Consider the following 24,666-nt stretch of genomic DNA (forward strand, 5'->3'; position numbering starts at 1 on the left):
GGTAAGTGATCACAGGCAACTAAGTTAGATTGACCTGAACAGACCAACTTGCCTGTGTAGATGCTAGCCATAGCCATTTTCAACTTCTGAAGATGGTAGTCACAGTTGCCATAGAAATGTCAGGACATTTGTTATCTAGAGCACAGTCACTAAACCCTGAAATTCAACACTGTTTCCTTTCTGTAACCTAACTCCATACATTACTCATTGCTGTAATAAGGCTACAAACTCTGAATAAGTGAAGATATTGCCTTATTCATTATAAGTTGCTACAGGAGTTTAACACCTTCTGGAACTCTGAAGTTTTGGTTTGGTCCCTGCAGAATAAGTGTTTATTCCTGCTAGAATTAGTTGGATCTAGTTGTATTTTCTTTCTGGAGCTGTGTGATTGGTTTGGGACACCTCGGGCCTACCTGAAACTTTCTGAAGGTTTTGCATTAGCCATCTCCTTTTCTTCTCATTTCCCCTTTTGACACAACAGAGAAACAAAAGTGAATGGAACTGTGTATGCCTAGGAAATTGTCATAAGAGCAGACAGAACCACTTTTCATATCACTAGGACCAATGTGGTCTAAGCTGTGCTCTTTATAAGGTAGATGTGAAGCTTCCAAGGAAAGCCTTGGAAGGTTGATGATAAGCCATGTTTTGAGATTGCCTATGACCACTTATGACAGTTATCTTGCCTTTGTCGCCATTTTTATGCTTCCTGCCAGATTATTCAACTCGGCTGCTGAGGAAAGGAATTTGTGCAGCTTCTGAGTTCCACTTAGTAGCAATTTGCCAATTTGAACAATGACATATGGAAGGGAAAAAGGAAATTTGTTCAGGGAATGAGGTTGATAGGTTGTTGAGTAGTTTATGAGGTTAAAGGAAGAAAGCACATCTGTCACCAGTGGGAAGAGATAATTGGTAGAGAAGGACAATCCCACAGTTTACCTGCAAATGGAAAAACCCATCTGTCTACCTACACAATAAAGAAACCCATCTACTTCTGCTGATTGTTATCCCAACCTCTCTAGAGTTCTACAACGGTACTGTCAAAATGAGTTGGTAAAGGAACAGATCAGTTAGGACAGGGATGGCTAACCTTTTTGGCATTGCGTGGAAAATAGTGGGGATATCTCAGAGGGGTTGTGTGTGGGTGTGCCCACACCCATAATCCTATGTGCACAGGCCCTCACGTCAGCAGCCAAAATATTAAAAAACCTTTCAGATCAGGCAAGCCTCAGAGTTACAGGAAAAAGGATTCCTGTTTCTCAGTGCAAGATGACAGGGAGGAAGCTGAAGTGGACATGATTGTCCATAGCCCACGGGGAAAGATTTTCCTGACAGTGAGAGTGGAGGGCAGCCCCTGTAAAATGGAGATTGACACGGGGTCAGCCGTGTCCATTATTTCTTGGGCCACCATCAAGCGACTGGTGCCCTCAATTTCTAGAGCCCGCTTAATGCCCTGTCAGTTGAGGTTAAGGGATTTCCAGGGGAAATCCATCCCAGTCCTGAGAAAATATACTTGTCAGGTCTCCTTTAAGCAGTATAGCAAACAGCTGCCTCTCATAGTTGTCAATGGGCCATGGCCAAGCTTGCTAGGTTTGGAATGGTTTGAAGCCCTTGGGCTAGCCATTACAGGCATCAATCAAATTCAGAGCAATCCACATTTGGATATGCTCATCAAGGAGTTCCCTGATGTGTTCGGGGAGGGTCTGGGGAAGTACACTGGTACCCCCATTTCGTTTAATTTAGACCCCCAGGTTCCTCCACGATGGCTGAAGCTGCAGAGGGTTCCTTTCACCTTAAAACCAAAGGTAGATGTGGAAATAGACAAGCTGCTGGCCCAAGGAGTGTTAGAGCCCATAGACCATGCCCGTTGGGAGACCCCAATAGTTCTTCCAGTTAAGAGTGATGGGTCTGTGCGTCTCTGTGGGGACTTTAAGTGCACTCTCAACCGCGCCCTGCAGCAGAGCGCATACCCCGTGCCCGTGGTGCAGCACCTGCTGCATTCCCTGGGTCAGGGCACCATTTTTGCAAAGCTAGACCTTGCCAAGCTTATCAGCAGTTGCCTGTGGATGAGGCAACTGCTGAAGCCCAGACAATTGTCACACATAGAGGGGTATTTAAGTGCAACCGACTCCAATTTGGAGTCAGTGTGGCACCAGGGCTTTTCCAAAATTTGATTGAAAGACTATTACAGGGCATACCAGGCATTGTGCCTTATTTTGATGATGTCCTTGTATCTGCCCACTCCCTGACCAACCTCCTGGCCCATTTGCGCACCGTGCTTCACCGTTTCCGAAGCGTGGGCTTAAAGCTCAAAACAACAAAGTGCAAAATTGTGGTGCCTCAAGTAGAGTTTCTGCGTTTCCTAATTGACAGCAAAGGAATTCATCCAGCCCCAGACAAGGTGATGGCCATTAAACAGGCTCCCACGCCTACATCAAAAGCCAAATTGCAAGCTTTTCTAGGCCTTCTGAATTTTTACAACATTTTCCTGCCGCACAAGGCTTCCATTGTGGAGCCGCTCCACAGACTGTTAGACCGCTCGGCTAAGTGGCTCTGGGGAAAGAGGGAAGCCTCCGCTTTCGAGACTGTTAAGAAATTGCTAGCTTCTGACAGAGTCCTCCACCAATTCAACGAGTCGCTTCCTGTCGTTTTGACTTGCGACGCCTCTCCCTACGGACTCGGGGCTGTGTTAAGCCACCGACTGCCCTCTGGTACGTTGTCCTCTCCTGCTCATCGACGAGATGCACCTGCCGATTACAGCAGCTGATGTGGCCGCTCACATGCATTAGGACAAACTCCTCTCTAAGGTGCTGAACTGGACTATGCGAGGTTGGCCACCTAAGCCAGTGGGCACTGAGTGGCAACCTTTCTCCACACGACAACACGAACTCTCTGCACAACAAGGCTGCCTACTGTGGGGCAGCCGAGTCATCATCCCTGCGTCCTTGCGAGAAGCGGTGCTTACCACCCTCCACGACGGCCACCCAGGCATAGTTCGAATGAAGTCGCTGGGCCAGAGCCATGCTTGGTGGCCAGGTATGGACCAAGATATTGTGTGCTGGGTCTCGGGCTGCTCACAATGCCAGGAGTCCCAACCAGCCGGGCCCAGAGCGCCCATCCAGAACTGGGAGCAACCGAAGGCTCCATGGTCCAGAATTCACATGGACTTGGCTGGCCCACTAAAGGACCAAATGTTTATTGTTATTGTAGATGCATATTCCAAATGGGTTGATATTGCTTTATTTTCTTCCACTACTGCTCCAGCTATTGTTAAAGTGTTAAGCGGGTTATCTGCCACCCACGGGTTACCTGATCTTGTCATTTCTGACAATGGGCCCCAATTCACATCAGCCGTCCTGAGCTCGTTCTTCACACAGCTAGGGGTCAGACACACATTCGTAGCCCCATTCAACCCCACGGCCAATGGTTTAGCAGAACGCGCAGTGCGGACGGCAAAGGACGCTTTAGCTAGGTTTGGCCCCCAAAACTGGCAAGAAGACATTGACAAATTCTTGCTATGGCAGCATGCCACTCCATGCTATACGATGAATAAAAGCCCAGCGGAACTGTTAATGGGTCGGCGCATCAGGACCACCTTAGACAGGCTTCACCCCGATTATGCCCCTTAGATTCCCACAGCACGCTAAAGGGTTTTGATATCAGCGCTGCTGTCTATGCCAGAAACTACGCAGGCCACCCCCTATGGGTCCCAGGGGTAATCCACAGAATCACGGGCCCCTGCTCTTACGTAGTGCAGCTGGAGGATGGCCGGGTGTGGAGACGACACTTGAATCAACTAAGAAGATGGCAAGGGGCCGCAACAGAAACAAATCAAAGGCAGGTCCTACCCCTGCAAACCGCAGACTACGAGGAGCCTAGGCCCCGGTCTACCTCCCCCGAACGCTCAATAAGTAGAAATAATACAAATCCAAGGGCCTTACCTGTTCTTCCCATGAGTCTCCAGCAATGTCTAGGGTGGAGGAGGAAAGGTATGAGCCCAGAGGGACAGTGGTTCCAGAGGCTGGGGCAGAAGTCCTCCCCAGAAGGTCCGGGCACGTTCGGCACCGCCCAAGGTATTTAAATGACTACGCATGTGCGTTCTAAGTGTGAAGGAGTGTTATGTATTATAGTTTTCCCTCTGGTCCATTCCACCAGAGGGTGCTGTGCTTGTTGCTGATTGGTTCCCAGTTTGACAGCCAGCATATATAAAGGCTGTCAAAGCAGGGCACAGCTGTTGCCTGTTAGCTACGCGCGCGAAATGTGAATGCCGCGCTGGCAACCTGTTACTATTAAAGCTGTTATCTGCTTTTAAGTCCTGGCTCGTCTCTCTCTGTCCACCTGAGTTCTCCCTAGCTAGAACACTCATCATTATCTTTATGTAGTTATACATCCTTACATGCCCCCAATTTGTGATTCTGTCTTTTTATCACAATAGTTTCCCGTTGTAGGTATATTTTATATTCCTTCTCTATTTTTCTATACCTTGAATTAGATTACCCTTAGTTATCTCTAAATTACAATCTTTGCTGTTCTGTGTTCATTACATTTCCTACATTTTCTTTTTCAAATCCAAAACCAAGTTTAAAATTTTAGTAGAGTGAGTTTGTCATTTCTCTGCTTCCTTCTTTCTGTCCAAAAATTGATTCAAATAAATAGCTTTTGAGGGGCTGGTGTTTCAACCCTCCATTTTCCCTTTCTTTCTTTCTTTCTTTCTTTCTTTTTGGAAAAAGTCCCGATCTGACCATCAATATTATCTATGTTCTCAAGATTTCTTTGCCTTTTCCAGGTTTTCCAGGTTCCAGAGTTTATGTCTGTGGATTAGATAGATTATCTTATCGGCTGTTCATCCCTTCTGAACTCTTCTGTTTTCTTTTGCTTTGACAAGTTCAGTGTCTTGTCAGCCATATTTATAGGCGCTCACCCCAACTCTGATTCAAAAGACAAATCTCCGACATAGGCTCTGTTGCCTCCCTCTGGGTCTAATGAGATGCTGTCCTCTTCCCCCCCGCTCCAGGAGGGGTCTGGTCCAAAGGGACTTCAAACTTGGTTTGCCAGACAGGGTTCATGTGAGGCTTTTGAGAACCCAAATGCCCCATGTCTGTCCAGCTGAAGCACTTCCTGGTCAACTCCCAAAGGAATAGCGGTGCTTCTGCCAGTGAAAACATTGCATGAAAGGTCTTCTAGGGGTTCCCACAAGCTCCATTTTTGATGGAAGAGGGTTGCAGGAGCTATCGCAGCTGGAAACACAGCTTGTGAGGGCAGTGCATTCTTCAGTATTGAGTTTCATTTTGCCTGGCAGAAGGTTGCAGGAGGCCATCATAGCCAAAAACAGAGCTCAGGACCCTATTTTCTCTGGCAAACCCCTCGGGCCACCACAGGCATCCCCGACACGAGTGACATTGAGCTGGCAACACCCACCCCAGCCATAAGCACCCCTTCCCCAAAATTGCAAAAAAAAATAGCAAACTTTTAAAAAGTTTCAGCAATGATCAATTAGAATAGGGGTGTCAAACAAAGCCTTGGAGCTGGAGCCAGCACATGGGATACTTAGATCTGGCTTGTGGAGCCACACTGGAAACAGCAAAGGATCATCCTGCAGTGCTTCTGCCAGCGAAAACAAAGCTTTGGACGCCTACATGTGGTTCACAACGAGCTCCATTTTTGCTATCAGGGGAGTTGCAGGAAACCATCACAGCTGGAAACAGAGCTCAGGACCCCATTTTCTCTGGCAGAGCATTCGAGCCACCACTTGCATCCCCAACATGAGTGACGTTGAGCTGGCCATGCCCCCATTCCCCTAAGGTCAAACATAACCCTTATTCAGCCCTCAAAGAAATCGAGTTTGACATCCCTGAATTAGAATAACTGTGAAAAAGCTGGATAAACCAAGTTAATATACTTATTTGGCCATCTATGCCATGTACTCTGTATAGAAAAGTAATGGTAGGATTTGATTGGACAAGCAAAATCTCAGATATATCCATGGATATTGCATAAACCTGGAAATTAATAACTACAGTATTTTTCAGAGTATAAGACGCACCTTCCCCTCCCAAAAGAGGGTGAAAATATGGGTGAGTCTTATACACTGAATACAACATTTTTGCCCCCCCAAAACCCCACCCCTACACATCCATTTTTTGTAAAAATGGAAACGCAGATCATTTGGGATGCCTGCAAAGTGCTCCTGGGGGCTGGGGAAGGCAAAAATGAGCAAAAAAATGGGCCCATTTTTCACAAAAATGTGGCTGCTTTTGCCCTACCAAGCCCCCAGGAGTGTTCTGCAGGCCTTCCAAACTCTCTACATGACCAGTTTTTGCTCCTTTTCTTCAAAAACAATATGCTTTTTGCTCATTTATTGCCCTCTCCAGCCCCCAGGAGAACTCTACAGGCCTCCCACATTCTCTGCATGCTCCTTTTTTTTTTTGCAAAAAATGGGCCCATTTTTGGCCTCCCAAACCTCCCCACCCATGTATCATATTTTTGCTCTCTCTTTGCAGGGCTCTCAAACTCTTGGCATGTCCCTTTTCACAAATAAGGGTCGTGCAGTGGGTTTGAGAGGCCTAAAGAGTGCTCCTGTGGGAGGACAAAAACTTTTTTAAAAATTTACTTCTTCAAAATCTGGGTGCGTTTGAAGATGATGTGTCTTATTGTCTGAAAAATATGGTAGGTATTTGGAATATGCCATGACCCACCATCATGTCCCATTACATTATACAAAATGTAAAAGTATGTATTGGGATCTAGAAATTGTTTGTAAATACATTCTGAGGAATCTAGATGGTAGTGTAATCCTTGGTTTACTTACCGCATAACTTTTGTTCTGTGGCTTCATGCTGATTACAGAAACAGTAGTATAGAGGCCAATTCTTCAAGCCATGCCCAAGATATAGCCTTGGGAAAAGGGGTCAATATTATTTAGTGCTGCACAACAAAATTCAACATCAACAAAATATTGTGGAAGAAGAACACATGAATATTTCATGCAACCAAATAAATAATCTCCCCATTGAATAAAGACTATCAGAAAGAAGATAAAAGTAATTGAAAGGCCACACCTAAACATTTACTAAGAAATCAGGGACAAGTTACACATATTCCTTTTTCAACATTGTGTAACCTATGTTGGTTTTCACACCCAGTAACTGTTGGGCAGTGTTGGGTAAGTGATCATAGGCAACTAAGTTAGATTGACCTGAACAGACCAACTTGCCTGTGTAGATGCTAGCCATAGCCATTTTCAACTTCTGAAGATGGTAGTCACAGTTGCCATAGAAATGTCAGGACATTTGTTGTCTAGAGCACAGTCACTAAACCCTGAAATTCAACACTGTTTCCTTTCTGTAACCTAACTCCATACATTACTCATTGCTGTAATAAGGCTACAAACTCTGAATCAGTGAAGATGTTGCCTTATTTATTATAAGTTGCTACAGGAGTTTAACACCCTCTGGAGCACTCAAGTTTTGGTTTGGTCCCTGCAGAATAAGTGTTTATTCCTGCTAGAATTAGTTGTTTTCCTTCTGGAGTTGTATGATGGTTTGATACACATCTGACCCACCTGAAACTTTCTGAAGGTGTTTCATTAGCCATCTCCTTTTCTTCTTATTTCCCCTTTTGCCCCAACAGAGAAACAAAGGTGAATGGAACTGTGTATGCCTGGGAAATTGTCATATGAGCAGGCACAGCCACTTTTCATATCACTAGGGCCAATGTGATCTAAACTGTGCTCTTTATAAGGTAGATGCTTCAAAGGAAAGCCTTGCAAGTTTGGTGATAAGCCTTGTTTTGAGATTGCCTATGACCACTTATGACAGATTATAGGACTATGAATGTGGCTAAACTGTAGATCGTAGCTAAGGAACTTTAGAATTTTCTGCGAATGTATTTTTCTCTTCTCTCTCTCTCTCTCTCTCTCCCTCCCTCCCTCCCTCCCTCCCTCCCTCCCTCTCTCTCTCTCTCTCTCTCTCTCTCTCTCTCTCTCTCATATCCTTCTAAAGGGAAACCAAGTTTTGTAATGGGTATGAATCATAACATTACACTTCAGGTGTGGGTACATTCAAAGCCTTTAATGAGGCCTTAAAGTCACCTGCATAAATGGCAGCATTCTAACCAATACCCTATCTACTCACTGAATATATTGGGAAAACACTCAAAAGGAACTCAGTGCACATTAAGGTAATCTCCACCCAACTTTGCAATAGCAAAAAAAAAAAAAACCTCTACTACTATACAATGTGTTAATCCATTGCAGATTTCTATCTTTCCTCTGTTGCAATTTTTATGCTTCCTGCTAGATTATTCCATTTGGCTGTTGTGCAAAGGAATTTGTACAGCGTCCGAGTTCCATGTAGTAAAAAATAGCCAATTTGAACAATGACATATGGAGGAGAAAGAAGAAAGGCTCAAATTAATCTGCCTCTGCTGAACCAAGTGGAATGTCAGTCTCAGCAGAATACCAAACCAGGAGCCACATGAGGCTGATTAAACACAGGGACCATGAGAACAGTTAGAGAAGACTTAATTCTCATTTCTTAAGCTGCTTGTTCTTCAGTTAAAGATCAATATTGGTTGGCATTGGCTGAAAGGATGGTTAATTCTAGGTCATGATTTATTTCAATTGAGTTTGTTCTCACCCCACCCTCTGAGGGAGGAGAACATAACATTTGTTCATTTTAAAAGTTATTACATCAGAGTAAAACTGATTTTCCAAGCAAGCTGTTTGAAAGAGGTAATGATTCTGGTAGCCAGGTGAAATTCATCTTCTTTTATTGAATGAAAAGGATTGGAGGGGGCTTTCTATTTTTCTATTTTTAATAAATAATATTCTTATTGTTAATAAGCTTGGGACTGCTCCATTAATGTTTTGATACTGAATTGAGAGTAATAATTTTATTGCAGAAAGGTTGGGTGATGAAAGGTTTTTAATATATAACTTGCATCTTCCTTTTGAAGGGAATTCTGCTGAATTGTCCATTTTCATCAATACTTCTAAGTGACTTAGGGCATCAGATGAACTGCTGTAGAATCATTTTGCAGAAAACTGAATATTGTTCCAGCATTTTATGACTTTTCTGAAGATGCTTCTCAAATACCTGAAAATCTGAAATATTGTGGCTATTTTTCTTCCATTTACAGGCAAAGCCAAGAAGAGAGACTGACAGTGATACCAGTTGTCAGAGTACATGGAATATCCTATTGCTTCTATCTGACTTCTGCTACTTCTTTGAGCAGGTTAGCTTACAAAAACCAAGAGAGGAAATACTCATTGTGGCAGCAGATCAGAGAGTTTTTTAGATTGTGAAACAAGCTACTCTTTCTCTTATTGTGTATTACTCTGTGATGTTGTGGAAATTTTTAAATACAACCTGTATCAAGCACTTCTATTGAACTGTTAAAGGAGCGGTGCCATTTCCACACTTATGTGTCTGGTTGGGCATCTGCTCCTGAATGATTCCATTCACATTTCATAAGGTGTAGAATGTCAAGTCAGAAAGGTGCTTTTTCAAGAGGCAACTGGACTTTCTTGTTTTCCTTTCAAGTCTTTTCACTTCTCATCCAAGAAATTTATTGAGGGGGGGGGGACACTTGCTATGTTTAAAGGAGCACAATTGAAGTTCTTTGGAGAATGATGTGGTGTGCCTTACTCATCCCTGATATTTTCTCTGTGAAAGAACTGCAAGTGGAGTACTTTGAAAGTTTTGGTGACGATGGTCTTGAAATTAATTTGCCAAAATTTTAGAAGCTTAATGTTTTCAAATACAACTAGTGCCCTTGCTCTCTTCATCCCAATCAGCCTGCAAATGAAACAGCTGTAGCCTTGGAGATGCCAATCAATACTAACAATCAGGTGTTAGCAGAGGGAAAAGAAAAGTGGGGTTCTTCCAAAGAATCTGCACTTTTTAAAATAAAAATAAAGGGCATTGAAGTTTAAGGAAAAGAATGGATATCCGCAGAGGAAGAAAAGGTGTCCAGAATTGTCCTGTGTGCACAATATCCAACAAGTTGTTTCTAAAATCAAGAATCCCTCCTAAATAGACATCTTTGGCTGGTCATTTAAAGCTTTTCTTTCTTGGTTGGTTAAAAAAATGCCTCAAGTAATGTTTGATTAAAAGGATCAATAATTTGCTTAATTGTACTAAGCCTGTTTTTTTTAACCATCTCTCAGACCAACCTTCTCCAAAAGGCTATTTGAAAGTGTCATTATCTTGTATGCAATGTCAGTTGATATTCTGCTGCTTTTCCCAGAGCTCATAATAAAGCCTGCTTGTATATTTATTTTTCTTTTCCAGGAAGAAATACTTCATTTGTGAATGGATTTCTATTTATATAGTCTGACTTCAAACATGACTGAGGAAAATATATTTTATACCTTAGGAAATGAATTTACCATCTGGTCAACTTGCATTTTGGAAGGATGTGCAGGCTTTATCGTATATCCCTTAACTTTGATAGTAATTTTGATAATGTTATATTATCCCATTGCATCTATGTTGTCTCTCATGTATCTATACACTGCAATACTTTTTGTATGGAAAATAGTTGGCAATCTGCCAGATGATATCAATAGCAAGGAATGGGACAAGCCAAAGAAATTTTTGGCACTGGCAGCTAAGTGGCATGGAAAAATACTGCACAGTAAGTATATCTTACTTCATTCTTTAGGCAGGGATGAGGACTTTACTATCAGTCTAAGCATCATTTTTCTGACCAACCATAACGAATAGTCATGTCCATCTGGGAGCTGCAACTGAATCTAATAGAATTTGAATGGAAAACTGGATGTAAAGCGTCAATTTATGTATAATTCATTTTTGTAAAAATGCTTCAGAGACTAGTCAAGATACTCCCTTAGAAGGAGTTGATTGAATCCTATGGTCAGCAGAGTAATTTCAGGCATATTTTTAAAAAGACAAACTTCATATATAACCATAGACTACCAGAAATATTTAGGCATGTACATACTGGGATCATTATATTCCTAAAAATAACTAGAAAAAATGTATAATTTTCATGTCCAGTGGTACAAAACATCAAAAATCAAATATGATTGTTCCCAAGAGTAACAGAATGGATCTCAAATCTTGGGAAAAATAGTACACACCATTGTCCTTCCCTGTGGGATAAGGAGCCCAGTTTGTCTGACAAATGGCTATCCAACATCTTAAAGATTTCCAGTGTTGGGGCATTCACAACTTCTGGAGGCAAGCTGTTCCACTGATTAATTGTTCTAACTGTCAGGAAATTTCTCCTCAGTTCTAAGTTGCTTCTCTCCTTGATTAGTTTCCACCTATAGATTCTTGTTCAACCCTCAGATGCCTTGGAGAATAGTTTGACTCCCTCTTCTTTGTGGCAACCCCTGAGATATTGGAATACTGCTATCATGTCTCCCCTAGTCCTTCTTTCTATAAAACTAGAAATACCCAGTTCCTGCAACCGTTCTTCATATGTTTTAGTCTCCAGTCCCCTAATCATCTTTGTTGCTCTTCTCTGCACTCTTTCTAGAGCCTTCACATCTTTTCTACATTGTGGTGACCAAAACTGAATGCAGTATTCAAAGTGTTACTAAGGCATTATGAAGTGGTATTAACATTTCATGTGATTTTGATTCTATCCCTCTGTTGATGCAGTCTAGGACTGTGTTGGCTTTTTTGGCAGCTGCTGCACACTGCTGGCTCATATTTAAATGGTTGTCCACTAGGACTCCAAGATCCCTCTCACAGTTACTACTATTGAGCAAGGTACCACCTATACTGTACTTATGCATTTCATTTTTCTTGCCCAAATGTATAACTTTACTCTTTTCACCATTGAATTTCATTTTATTAGATAGTGCCCAATGTTCAGGTTTGTCAAGATCCTCCTGTATCTTAAGCCTGTCTTCTGGAGTGTTGGCTATTCCTGCCAGCTTGGTGTCATCTGCAAATTTGATGAGTTCCCCATTTATTCCCTCATCCAAATCATTGATGAAGATGTTGAATAGTACTGGGCCTAAAACAGGGCCTTGGGGTACTCCACTGCACACTTCTCTCCATGTAGATGCAGTTCCATTGAGGACTGAAGGTTGAGTGTTGGCTTTTGGCTACCGTGTTTCCCCGAAAATACGACAGGGTCTTATATTTTTTTTGACGCATTAAATTTGGCCTTGGGCTTATTAAAGGGGAGGACTTATTATTTTTGGGTTGCCAGGCAGCTTCTCCCTTGCTATTGGGTTCCCAAAGAGCTGGGCACAGCCTCAGGGTTGAATGGCTGTGTTGCGCTGTCACCCCAGCAACACAGCAGCCATGAGGTGACCAAGCTCGCGAGCAGCCGCCCGGCAACCCCCTTTTCCAGCCGGGCACAGCACCACTGACTGACCTAGCAGTACCCGGAAGGCACCAAGCAGCGCGAGCGCCTGTTCGCTGCCCTCCGCCTCCCATGGTTCCGTGCCTTCAGAATGACCCTAGGTGAGCATGACTGGAGAGGGGGGTTGTGCAGCAGCTTTTTCGCTCCCCGCTCGCGTGAAGAGCATCTCTGCTGCTGGAGCTGCCCGCAGCTTGGGGTTTTTTTTTCAAACCATGAAAGACTGATGCCACTCTGGAAGTACGCTCTATAGTTGTGGGCTGCAGATCATACAACCATAGAGCGTACTCCCAGAGCAGCATCCGTCCTCCATTGCGGCTTCCAAAGCACTGAAGTAGGATGCCTTCCGGGTACTGCTAGGTTGGTCAGCGGCGCTGTACCCAGCTGGAAAGGGGGGTTGCCGAGCAGCTACTCGCAAGCTTGGTAACCTCAGGGCTGCTGCGTTGCTCCTGCAACAGCGCAACACAGCCATTCTACCTTGAGGCTGTGCCCGGCTCTTCGGAAACCTGCTTGCAAGAGAGCAGCTGCCCAGCAACCCTCCCTTGACCTAGTGGTACCCCGAAAGCACCAAGCAATGTGAGCGCATTTGCCCCCACCTTGTTCCCGTGACTTGGTGCCTTCGGGATAGGTCGGCGAGCGGTTCTCTGCCTGGCCAGAAGGGGGGGATTGTCCAGGTGGCTTATTTTCGGGGGTGGGCTTATATTTTTGCCCACACGAGAAATGTGGCAAGGCTTTAGTTTCAGGACAGGTTGTATTTTTGGGGAAACACGGTATTACTTTGTTTACTTCTAGGTGTTCGCTAATTCGTTGCTTGATTATCTTTTCCAGAATCTTTCCTCGTATTGAGGTCAGGCTGATAGGTCTACAGTTTCCTGGATCTATTTTTTTCCCTTTTTTGAAGATTGGAACCACATCAGCTCTTTTCCAGTTCTATGGCTGTTTCCCGGTTCCCCAGGATTTCTGAAAGATATAGTTCAGTGGTTTTGAGATCTCGTCTGCCAGTTCCTTCAGAACCCTGGGGTGTAATCCATCTGATCCTGGTGATTTGAACTCGTCTAGGGTAGTCAAGTGCTCACTTACCATTTTCTTCCCTATTTCAAGTTGTGTTTCTAATCTGATTTTTGTGGTGCTGTTTTTGATAGGTTGGACTATTTTATCCCTTTGTGTAAAGACAGATGCAAAACATGAGTTAAATAGTTCTGCTTTCTCCCTGTTGCTTGTCACCTTCTTGCCACTTTTTCCCAGCAATGGACCAATTGTTTCCTTAACCTTTTCTTGTTTTTAACATGTTGGAAGAAGCTTTTTTTTGTTATTTTTTACTTATGTGGCAAGCCTTTCTTCATTGTGAGCCTTATCTTTCCTTACTTCATCTTTACAGGCTCAGGCTATTTGCTGATATTCTGCCTTAGTCTGAATGTATTCAGAAATTTGTGTCCTTCCCCTGTCCCATTATTCTGAAGAGGCTCAGAGTCCCTTCCCAGCAATCCAGTTAAAATTTTCTGTAGTCACTTAATGACAGTTAGGACAGTTAGGATTACTGTCATTGAGAAAAGTGATGGCATAGTATTTGCTTAACAATCGTTTCACTCAACAAATCAAATTTTGGGCCCAATTCTGATTGTAAGTGAAGGATGACCTGTAAAGTCCAAAGGTTTCAGTCAGTTCAGTAACTGTTTAAAAGCTGATGCCTTTACATTTTGTACTAACCCGTCATTTACCATGGTTTTGGCATGGCACAATAAAGACATCATATATTTTATATGTCTGTTAATAATTCTGGAAATGTAAGCAGAATACCAAAATTGTCTTTTAAAAATGTTTTACAATGGCCAAAATATCCTAAGATTGTATTGAGATATTTAAGATAAAACATAAGCTTTTATATCAGTTTAATTGGTATGAATCTAAGTGACGTATAGGAAATTAGAAGGAATATGTAAGGTCACAAATATAATAATACCCAAATCTCACACCATTCTGATTGATATTGATGTTCTGATTGATCAATGCGACAGCCTGTTGTTCCAGAAGTGACATATGATTTAAAATATTTAGCTTCACAAGTAAGAAAAAAACATTTTTTCTATATAAACATATTTTCTTCTGGAGGAGACCCTTGTGAAACAATATTGAAGCCATTTCATTGTTCTACCATTAACAGGTTATGAGGTTTCTGGAGTAGAAAATCTACCAAAAGAACCAGCGATCTTTGTTTTTTACCATGGAGCCTTTCCAAAGGACATCTTTTTTTTCTTCCATAAGATGTATAGACTTACTGGGAAATTTTGGTATTGTGTGATACATCGTACTCTTTTTTGCCTACCAGGTAAAAAAATACTATATATTTAGTTTTAATTATTTTCAAAAGATATTGGTTCAGTGACATTGGAAGTCCAATTTTTCTTCTTCAAACTCTTAGCTGAATTATCATGTTGGGAAAAAATGTTTTCTTTTACAAGCAAGAACTGAATGATTTTTTAGGTCTGCTTTTGCAGGACTAACTCTGTACTATGACATCCAACACACTGTTCATCCAACAAGAGAAAAGAGTGTAGACATTCTGAAACAAGGGAACCACCTGATAGTTGTACCAGGAGGACTGCGAGAGCAGAACTATGGAAATAACCATTATGAACTAATATGGGGGAAACGGAAAGGTTTTGCTCATACAGCTATAAATGCAAAAGTGGTGAGCCATTTGTCATTATATCCTTTTCCTAGTGTGGCTGTTAATTGAAAATGTATTTGTAAATGCTATGCTTCCATTTCATATCAATCATTTATACCTATTGGCAAATGAACAGAAAAGTGAATGCAACCACCAATCAGATTTGACAGACCAGGAAATGGTGAATCGGTCCTTTGTTATGCTCCAAAAATTTGGTTTCTTTATACATATTTCTATTATCCATATCTGTCGCTTTCATATAATATTTATGGCTTCTTTAAATTGATGACATTTTCCATTAATATAGTGTTTCCCTGTTCTTACGATTTTCTCTTCTTTTTCTTTTTGCTATTCACATGCTAGCTACATCCCTAGTTCATCTACACACTTAATTTCCATTGATACTATTGATAATTGTCATTGTAAGGGCCTAATTTGTTGAGGAATACTTATCTTCTCTGGGATTTTATTTCTTTTCTGTTTCGTTTTTCCAAAATAGGTTGTGTTCTCTGCTGATTCTCCTTTTTAAGTTTATATCATGTTGTATGAAATAATATTTCATGCAGGCTTTATGTGAATCCCAAACTATTTCAAATATGTGCCTTAAGATAAATATTTTTTTAAATTTAATTTGTCCTTGCAGTCCTCAATTATTCTTTTTATGTATCAACCTTTCATTTAATCCCCATCAAAAGAATAAGATTTTCTTTTCTAAACCAATCTCACAGAATTATGAGCCAAAAGGTTTTTGGAAATATCATGACTTTAGAAATCCTTGTAGCCAATTTCTTTGACATTCAAATCATGTATATTTCTGAGAAGAATCTATGCCTTTCAGAAAAATAAGTATACTCTCTTGAATTGCCATATTTCTGCCTCCATATATCAACTAGAACTATGTCAAAGAAAAGTTTTGGCAATTTGCCTTCAGTGATTTTAATATTCTTCTGAGATGCTCTGTTCTGTTGTGGTGAGAACACTCCTTCTAATCCTTCATTTAACAACAAGTTTTATAAGACAAAGCCATTGATCTCTCCATATGTCATTTATAAAACAATATTTTCTCGGCCTTTGAGTCATAAATTCTGAATTGAAAGTCTTTGATCCATGTAAATAAACTCCAACCCCCAAATCATCCAGACCCCTAATAAAGTTTTAATTTTAGTTAGAAATGTATACATAAAACAACTCAATTTCTCTTTTTTTTCTTGCTAAAATAATTTTTTTTACATTTAAACCTACATTGTTTATTTTTATAAATAATTCAAGTAGTTGAATATTTCTAATACTCTTTCATCAGCCTATTTTTTGCACAACAACTGCTATGCAAAGTGAGTTGGTCTGAGAGAGAGTGACTGGCCAAAGTCACCAAACAGCTTTCATTTATTCCAGAGTTTTGGCAGTCCAGAGTGTAGATCCAGCTATATTTCAAATCATATTGCAATTGAGAAAAAATGTGTTAGTTTACCTGGCCTCATTGGAACCCAAATTCTGACTCTCTATCCTTATCATTCCTAAAAATGTCCAGTTCCTTCATCTAATTCATTGAAACATGTTCACATATATTTTCACCCAAGAAATAATATTTTGGAATAACCGTTTCTTTTATCTGTATCAAATTTTCATATATCAACTCTTTCTAACCTTTTGCCAAAACTGTCTTAAGTCTTTAAAACCTTTTCTGTCTTTTAATCATTTGTATTCCAAACCATACAATAACTCATGAAGTAGAATTAATCTTCTGTGTTCAGAATTTTCTCTTTAGCTATAAATAAGGTTTATCTGGAATTGGTTATGAAATTAGGTTTGTATGAACATTGCGTCCACATATGATAAATTAGGGGGAGTAAGCCTGACTGCATGGTCTCAAATCCCACTCAGCTCATAAGCCAATGGCAAAAGCTTCAGTCCTTGCCCTTCTATTCATAAGAAGCAGCTTTCTGGAGTGCATACAGGCATCTTGCGATATCTCCTGTTTCTGGAAAAATTTTGCAGCCACAATTTGTAATCTGGTATACATTTCTAGATGAAATATGCACTACCGGTATTTATTATCCTGATTTATTAACCTATTTCCCACCAACATCTAAATTATAAGATGGTCACTATGTTACTTTCCTAGAATTAAATGTGAAAGAGAAGGTGCCAGTTGGAAATTTGATCCATGGTGATCCCTCTGCTATAAGAGACAGTGAAACCCAGCATTTGCCAAATGATGCTGAGTCCAATTAGATGCATGAGAATTCAGGATTGAAGAAAAACTGAAGGACAGTCCAGCATTCCTGAAGCTGAGTTCAAACTACATTTAGTAAGATCGTGCAACTGTTGCAGTGCTTAAAAATCTCAGAAGAAAATATCTGAAAGGAAGTCAAAAGATACAATGTCCTTAGCAAAATAGATTGTCAATATTGATTTCTGAAAGTAAACTTTTAATATATCCAGTTTATGTCCCAACAATACATTTCATTCCTTTTATGTACAGGGACTAAAATAGTCTCATTATTTCTTTCTTTTCCTTCATCTAGCCAGTCGTTCCTGTGTTTACACAAAATATTAGAGAAGCATATGTATCATATGGAAATATACGTAAGTAAAACTTTATGTATTCTCAGGAATATTATTACTTATGTATAAGGCTATAAATCTATGCATCTGCATCTTTGCCTACCAGGTTTAATTTCAAAGATACTGTAGTTCAATCATCAGAGCTTTGCTGTAAAACCTGATTCAGTACATTTCCCAAAGCTGACATGATGTCATGGGATTATATTGACCCAAGGCTGACCCCGAAATTATGGAAATTCAACAAAGTTATCCATATACTTTAAATGCATTGGTGCTTATTATAGGAAGTCTACCTGTCTGTCCATCCATAAGCTTGCCTTCTATCGGTCTTGTGAGATCTCTATGTATGTTTTTCATAATTCTAATTTTCTAATCGTTTTAAATTTAAGTTGAACTTTGCAAATTGTAGGGCTCAAACATGGGAGCTTATTTTCCTCCTTTAACTGGAAAACCTTTGCTTTACTAAGTTCCAATACTACTACTAAAAATTGCTAGTATGTAAATATATGATTCTAAAAAGACTAATACATAAGTCTATGCAGACTGATGGTAATGTGTGTTTCTAAAATTTTCTAAATCTTATCCCCAGGACCAATGAGATGGTTATATGAGCGAAATCCATGGTTCACCTTTCCATTATGTGGATTGTTTCCAGTTAAACTTATAACCCATGTTGGAAAACCAATTCCATATGATCCAAATATATCTGCTGAAAAATTAGCTGAAAAAGTAAGTATTGTAAGGGAATAAAATATATATTCAAATTTACACTTTGTTCATGAAATTATAACTCCATAGTAACAGTTATTAGAATACACTACTTAGATATGCAGAATTATAGTTGAGTGTTTGGTAACTGTCAGTGTAAGACTATTATCCATCCATCCATCACTGTTTAAATATCACTTATTCAAACTATTCAACATGGCTAGCTATATGCTTAATTAAAAACATTCATCAAATTGCTGTCATACAAAAATTCTAAGAACTACAGAAAACAACAACACCTTCTAGGTTGTCTTCAATGGCAGCTTCACGTAGAATAAATAAAAGCATTTTGAGAAATGACAAAGGCAGGAGTCACTGTCTGAGGACTTAGTGTCAAGAATAGGTATAGCTTTCATATCTGTTAAAGACTGTTTAGGGCAAATCTTCAATCTCCTGTTCAAGCAAATGCTGTAGTTCACAAGTATCCTATTGCATACTAACCTCTTTTAGAAAGACTGCAATCATGTCAAGATCAGTAGGGAAAATTTTCATGTAATCAGATGATTTCAGCATAATAGTGTCTGCCTTGCTGGGATTCAACTCTTAACTCTTTCAAGTCCTTCATAAATCCAAGCAGCAATCAAGACTGCCATGTATCTCCCGTTTAGTTTGTAATGCTGGTAAATATCATCCCATTAATGATATGAGGCTCCAGATTGTTGAAGACAAAGTGATTCAACTCAGTCACATTTATAGCATTTTATAGTCCTTCGAGCACCTTTCTATATGTCCTGCTTCTTTATTTCTCTGATCAATAGAATGGAGCATCTTTTCCTTAGAGGAAAAATGGGCTCGACATAGAATGCAAGAGGGAAGCTTAACTGAGATATTTAGAGGGTCACATAGCCTATAAATCCATAATCAAATTCCTTTGGGATATGCACGTTCGGAAAAACCAGATATTGTGGCATCTAAACTGAGATTCACATATTCAAGTAAATGATGAATCCAGACAATTGTGGTTTACTCAACAAGCCACAGTTAGGAGCAAATTAAATGAAAGGCACCCAGGTTCTATTTTGATTTTTGTTTTAATTATACTACTGAATGTAGGCAGAGAAGTAATTCTACACTGTATATGCACCATATGAGTTAACCCAAAGGGAAAATGTGATTTATCTGATTATGTACATTGTAGCATCAGTAGGAATAGAGAGAAAAAATATTTGCCATAAATTGGAATTTTACATATATAGTATGTTTAAATATGTTCTATAGAACAGTCAATATCTTTGAGTTCTGAAATGTTCTCTATATAATTCCTGAAACATAAATCTAATTATATCACCTTTTTTCTTTCTTTTCCACATCTCACCCATGCCACTCCATCTCTCCAACAGACTCAAAGGGCAATAGAGGCTTTACGGGACAAACACCAGGAAATCCCAGGAAACATATTGCATGCTCTTAGGCAACGTTTTGAGACACGTAACAAAGAAAAACAGTGATATAACAACAATCAAATATGTGTGTGTGTGTGTGTATGTATAGATATAGATATAGATATAGATTAGATATAGATATAGATATAGATTAGATATAGATAGATATAGATATAGATATAGATATAGATATAGATATAGATATAGATATAGATATAGATATAGATCAGTGACATGCAGTCAGGGGAGGCAGGGGAGGCAGAGCCTCACCACTCTCATCATGAAAATAAAAAAAATTACTCCGGGAAGCCGTGAAAGTGGCTGGGAGAGGCGTGCGGCTTGGTTTAGCCTCCCTGGACATCTCAGCAGCAGCCCCAAGTGTGCCGATCTCGCCATTTTTTGCATCGGGCGAGCCCAGGATCCTTGCAAGGGGAATGGGACCACATGTGCAGGCGGCTCCTCAATGCCAGCCTCAGATCAGCGCAGCCGCGGTCCCCTTCATGTTGGCTTAGGAAGGAGGGGAATGGGACCACGTGTGCAGGGGAAGGGCTGTGCTAATCTGAGGCTGTGCACTGAGGAGCCCCCTGCACACGTGGTCCCATTCCCCTTGCAAGGATCCCGGGCTCGCCCGATGCAAAAAATGCCTAGGTAACATCATCAGTGCTAGAAGGGGAGGGAAGGAGGAGAAAGGAGAAGTTTCTCTTCTCAAAAATGTCTTCTCAGTGGAGCTGCAACAGCCTGTCTGTCCCTTTCTGACATTTCTGAGAAGAGAAACTTCTCCTTTCTCCTCCTTCTCCCTGCCCATTCCCTTCTAGCACTGATGATGTTATCTAGGCATTTTTTGCATCGGGCGAGCCCGGGATCCTTGCAAGGGGAATGGGACCACGTGTGCAGGCAGCTCCTCAATTCCAGCCTCAGATCAGCGCAGCCGCGGTCCCCTTCATGTTGGCTTAGGAAGGACGGGAATGGGACCACGTGTGCAGGGGAAGGGGATCGCGGCTGTGCTAATCTGAGGCTGTGCACTGAGGAGCCCCTGCACACATGGTCCCATTCCCCTTGCAAGGATCCCGGGCTCGTCCGATGCAAAAAATGCCTAGGTAACATCATCAGTACTAGAAGGGGGGGGAAGGAGGAGAAAGGAGAAGTTTCTCTTCTCAGAAATGTCTTCTCAGTGAAGCTGCAGCAGCCTGTCTGTCCCTTTCTGACATTTCTGAGAAGAGAAACTTCTCCTTTCTCCTCCTTCTCCCTGCCCATTCCCTTCTAGCACTGATGATGTTATCTAGGCATTTTTTGCGTCGGGCGAGCCCGGGATCCTTGCAAGGGGAATGGGACCATGTGTGCAGGCGGCTCCTCAATGCCAGCCTCAGATCAGCGCAGCCGCGGTCCCCTTCATGTTGGCTTAGGAAGGAGGGGAATGGGACCACGTGTGCAGGGGAAGGGGATCGCAGCTGTGCCAATCTGAGGCTGTGCACTGCTGAGGAGCCCCCTGTCAGAGACCAGGACATCGGGCAGGCCGTGAGTGGAAAAAAGTCTCTGTAGTGCCTTGATGACTGCTTCTGGCATGGTAGAGGTCATCAGGACTACTTCTAGCCATTTCTAGTAGGCGTCCACAACTACCAAGAAAGTTTGGCCTTGAACTGGGCCAGCGAAATCTATGTACACCCTAGACCATGGTGCTTGAGGTTGCTCCCACTTCTTAGCGGGCACATCTGGGGGAGCTGGTCTGGTACAGGTAGCCACCCATTCTTCTATCTCCCTTTCCATGTTAGGCCACCACATGTAACTCCTGGCCAAAGACTTCATCCTGACAATTCCAGGATGCCCTATGTGCAAAGCCTCTAATACTGCAATTTCATTGAGGGCTGCATCAGGAATGTGTTTGACCTGGGGGGGGGACTGGGGTAGGCATGGCCAGTTCGACATCACTTGTGTCGGAGGGCATCTGTGGTGGCAGATGGGGGGGGGGGGAAACAGTCCCAGAAAATTATAGACCAGCAGTGGAGACTTTATGAGACAAACACCAGAAAATACCTGTAAGCATATTGCATGCTCTTAGACAAGTCATATAATATAAAGTGATATAACAAATACAATATTTGTAGATAATATATATGTATTTATATTTAACATAACTGCCTTATTATTTAAATTTAAGAGGATTTAAAATTTGTACCTCAGATATATGATCTTGATACCAAAACCTGGTTTGACTAGTTAAGAATGTTACTAAACCTTTTTTAGAAAGTTTCAGCAAAGATTAATTAGAATAGGGTGTCAAACAAATCCCAGGAGCTGGAACCAGCACACGGGATACTTAGATCTGGCCCACGGAGCCACCCTGAAAACAGCAAAAGACTAGCCCGCAATGCTTCTTCCAGCGAAAACAAAGCTTGGGAGGGCTGCATGCGGTCCACCCAAGCTCCGCTTTTGCTGGCAGAGGGTTACAGGAGGCTGTCACAGCTGGAAACAGAGCTCGGGACCCCGTTTTCTCTGACAGAGCACTCGGGCCACTATAGGCGTCTCTGACACAAGTGACGTTGAGCTGGCCATGCCCACCCCTGGCCACAGCCCATTCCCATCCTCCCAAGGTCAAGCATGTTAGATTGGGTAAAGGAAAGGCACACTCAGGCTTAGGCAGCAACAGCTCTTTATTGTAACAGAACTATGTACAATCCAGCAAAGGTTCAGTCTGACAGCAGCCCTTTTATAGGGAGCTGTCAGATCCTTCAACCAATCAGGTTGAATCTCTGTTCCCGCCGGAACAGAGGACCTTGGTGGAAACCATTGTAACTGATTCTGGTATCTAACACCCCGCCCCTCTTAGATGGGATCAACCGACTTGTGACGTAGTCACGCAGAGAGGCGGGCTTTCTAGTGGCTCGTCCAGACCTGCGCAGTTTAGTTGTTGGGTGTTCTTCGGTCAGGTCGGACTGACCTGTTGGCTCTGCTGCTTCGTCTGGTGGAAGCTCCTGGAACCTTTCCCAGGCTGCGGCTGGAGCTTCTAGAGCCGGTTCGCTCAGAGCTCACTGCAGGCCTGCAACCTTAATAGATGAGTATCCCAGCACCATCAGGCTTGAGTTGTCTGTGGAAGGAGTGACTTTGTGCTCCATTTGGGTAGGGCTTTGGCTAACTCATGCAGGAGTTACCTCTGGTTGCCTAAGATTGGAGTTGGAGAGACGGCCACGGAGTTGGTCAACGTGCCTTCTCCAATTCCGACCATCCTCAAGCTCTACTAGGTAAGAGCGAGGTCCAGTAATGCCTATCACTGTGGCAGGAATCCACAGAGTTCCCCCAGCGTAGTTGTGGACGTAAACTGAATCCCCTATGCTAAAATTCCTTATTTTGCTTATCGAATTGGGGGGCAATGCGGCAGAGTAGTTTGGGTGTAGCTGGTCTAAGTGGGACCTTAGCCGGTAACCCATTAGAAGGTTGGGGGGGCTTCTCCCAGTGGCAGCACTTGGTGTGATGTGCTGAATGAGGAGGAATTGATCAACCCGTGTTTGCCAATCTCCTGGGCCCATCCTGGATAGGGCCTCTTTTGCAGATCTCACCATTCTCTCTGCCTGACCATTGGAGGCCAGATGGAATGGAGCAACCAGGGCATGTCTGATTCCCTGCGTTGCTAAATAGGTTTCAAACTGCATGGCCATAAATTGGGGCCCGTTGTCAGAGACCAGGACATCGGGCAGGCCGTGAGTGGAAAAAAGTCTCTGTAGTGCCTTGATGACTGCTTCTGGCATGGTAGAGGTCATCAGGACTACTTCTAGCCATTTCTAGTAGGCGTCCACAACTGCCAAGAAAGTTTGGCCTTGAACTGGGCCAGCGAAATCTATGTGCACCCTAGACCATGGTGCTTGAGGTTGCTCCCACTTCTTAGCGGGCACATCTGGGGGAGCTGGTCTGGACTCCTAGTACAGGTAGCCACCCATTCTTCTATCTCCCTTTCCATGTTAGGCCACCACATATAACTCCTGGCCAAAGACTTCATCCTGACAATTCCAGGATGCCCTATGTGCAAAGCCTCTAATACTGCAATGTGCAGTTTGGGTGGAACAACGACCAGATTCCCCCACAGTAGACAACCATTTATTACAGGCAGCTCATCACGTTTGCAGTAAAACATTTTAAACTCAGACCCCTCCACACCCAGTTCAAAACCTGTTTGAGAGTGGAGTCTTTTGCCAAATGGCAGGCAACATCACTAGATGAGACAGGACCAGTCTCTAGACAGTCAATGAGGAGGACTGGCATCTCAGGGGTAGGATCTGCAAGCAGTTCAGGAATTGGGCATCAACTCAAGGCGTTTGCATGCCCCAATGTAGAGCCAGGTCGATGGACAAGATGATAACTCTAGGCTGCAAGGAAGATTGTCCATCTGGTCATTCACAGCGACAAAGAAGCAGGAGTAGGCCGGTTCCCAGCCAGCAAGCCCAGTAGAGGTTTGTGGTTCGTGATGAGTTTGAAATCACAGCTGCAGAGGTATTCGTGGAACCTTTTAATGCCGGAGACTACAGCCAGAGCCTCACAGTCCAGTTGCCTGTAGTTCCACTCGGCAGCAGACAAGTTTTGCGAGTAATAGGCGATGAGCGCCTCAGTTCCATTGGGCATGCAATGGCTGAGGATGGCTCTGATGCCAAATGGGGGAGCTTCACACGTTAGAACAAGTGGCAGGGTCTGGCTGTATTGGACCAAAAACATGTCTGCTGAGAGCAGTCTCTTTACCAAGATTCGCTAGTAATAGGCAAATTGCTTGCACTACTATATTAAGGATGAAACAAGCACACAAAGCAATAAAACAGCTACTTACATAGGAAAGATGACTGTCCTAGCGGTCATGCTCTGTTGCCTCTTCATCCTGTTAAATAATACTAACTGCAGAAGAAATAAAACAATATTGGACTCAATTGTATTGTAATTGTAATATTGTATTGTGTTTTATACCTC

At 42.2% G+C, this 24,666-nt stretch overlaps 1 protein-coding gene across 6 annotated transcripts; it reads left to right on the forward strand.

The window, feature by feature from the left end:
* The first annotated feature begins 548 nt into the window (after nucleotides 1–548).
* LOC309390516 (DGAT1/2-independent enzyme synthesizing storage lipids-like) lies at nucleotides 549–19,799 on the forward strand. Of its 6 annotated transcripts, none has more exons than XM_081949911.1 (8): nucleotides 549–592; nucleotides 9,136–9,231; nucleotides 10,290–10,635; nucleotides 14,501–14,665; nucleotides 14,835–15,028; nucleotides 17,533–17,593; nucleotides 18,162–18,301; nucleotides 19,681–19,799. In XM_081949911.1, exons 3-8 carry the CDS (start codon nucleotides 10,311–10,313, stop codon nucleotides 19,786–19,788), a joined length of 993 nt encoding a protein of 330 aa, XP_081806037.1. In that variant the 5' UTR covers nucleotides 549–592; nucleotides 9,136–9,231; nucleotides 10,290–10,310; the 3' UTR covers nucleotides 19,789–19,799. The 6 variants fall into 6 exon arrangements, with proteins under 6 accessions (XP_081806037.1, XP_081806035.1, XP_081806034.1 ...); XM_081949909.1 differs by lacking the exon at nucleotides 549–592 and adding an exon at nucleotides 7,462–7,737; XM_081949908.1 differs by lacking the exon at nucleotides 549–592 and adding an exon at nucleotides 8,039–8,175.
* Nucleotides 19,800–24,666: the final 4,867 nt, after the last annotated feature.

The sequence above is a fragment of the Natrix helvetica genome (assembly GCF_964273705.1).
Source record: "Natrix helvetica genome assembly, chromosome: 4".
Classification (NCBI taxonomy): Eukaryota; Metazoa; Chordata; class Lepidosauria; order Squamata; family Natricidae; genus Natrix; species Natrix helvetica.

What these genes read in the sequence shown, in the direction of transcription:
- LOC309390516 (XM_081949911.1), top strand. Translation starts at nt 10,311, where the DNA reads ATGGATTTCTATTTATATAGTCTGACTTCAAACATGACTGAGGAAAAT. An exon ending in CAGCTATAAATGCAAAAGTG is followed by an intron (nt 15,029 to 17,532) that starts GTGAGCCATTTG and finishes TCCTTCATCTAG; the next exon opens with CCAGTCGTTCCTGTGTTTAC. An exon ending in CTGAAAAATTAGCTGAAAAA is followed by an intron (nt 18,302 to 19,680) that starts GTAAGTATTGTA and finishes TCTCTCCAACAG; the next exon opens with ACTCAAAGGGCAATAGAGGC.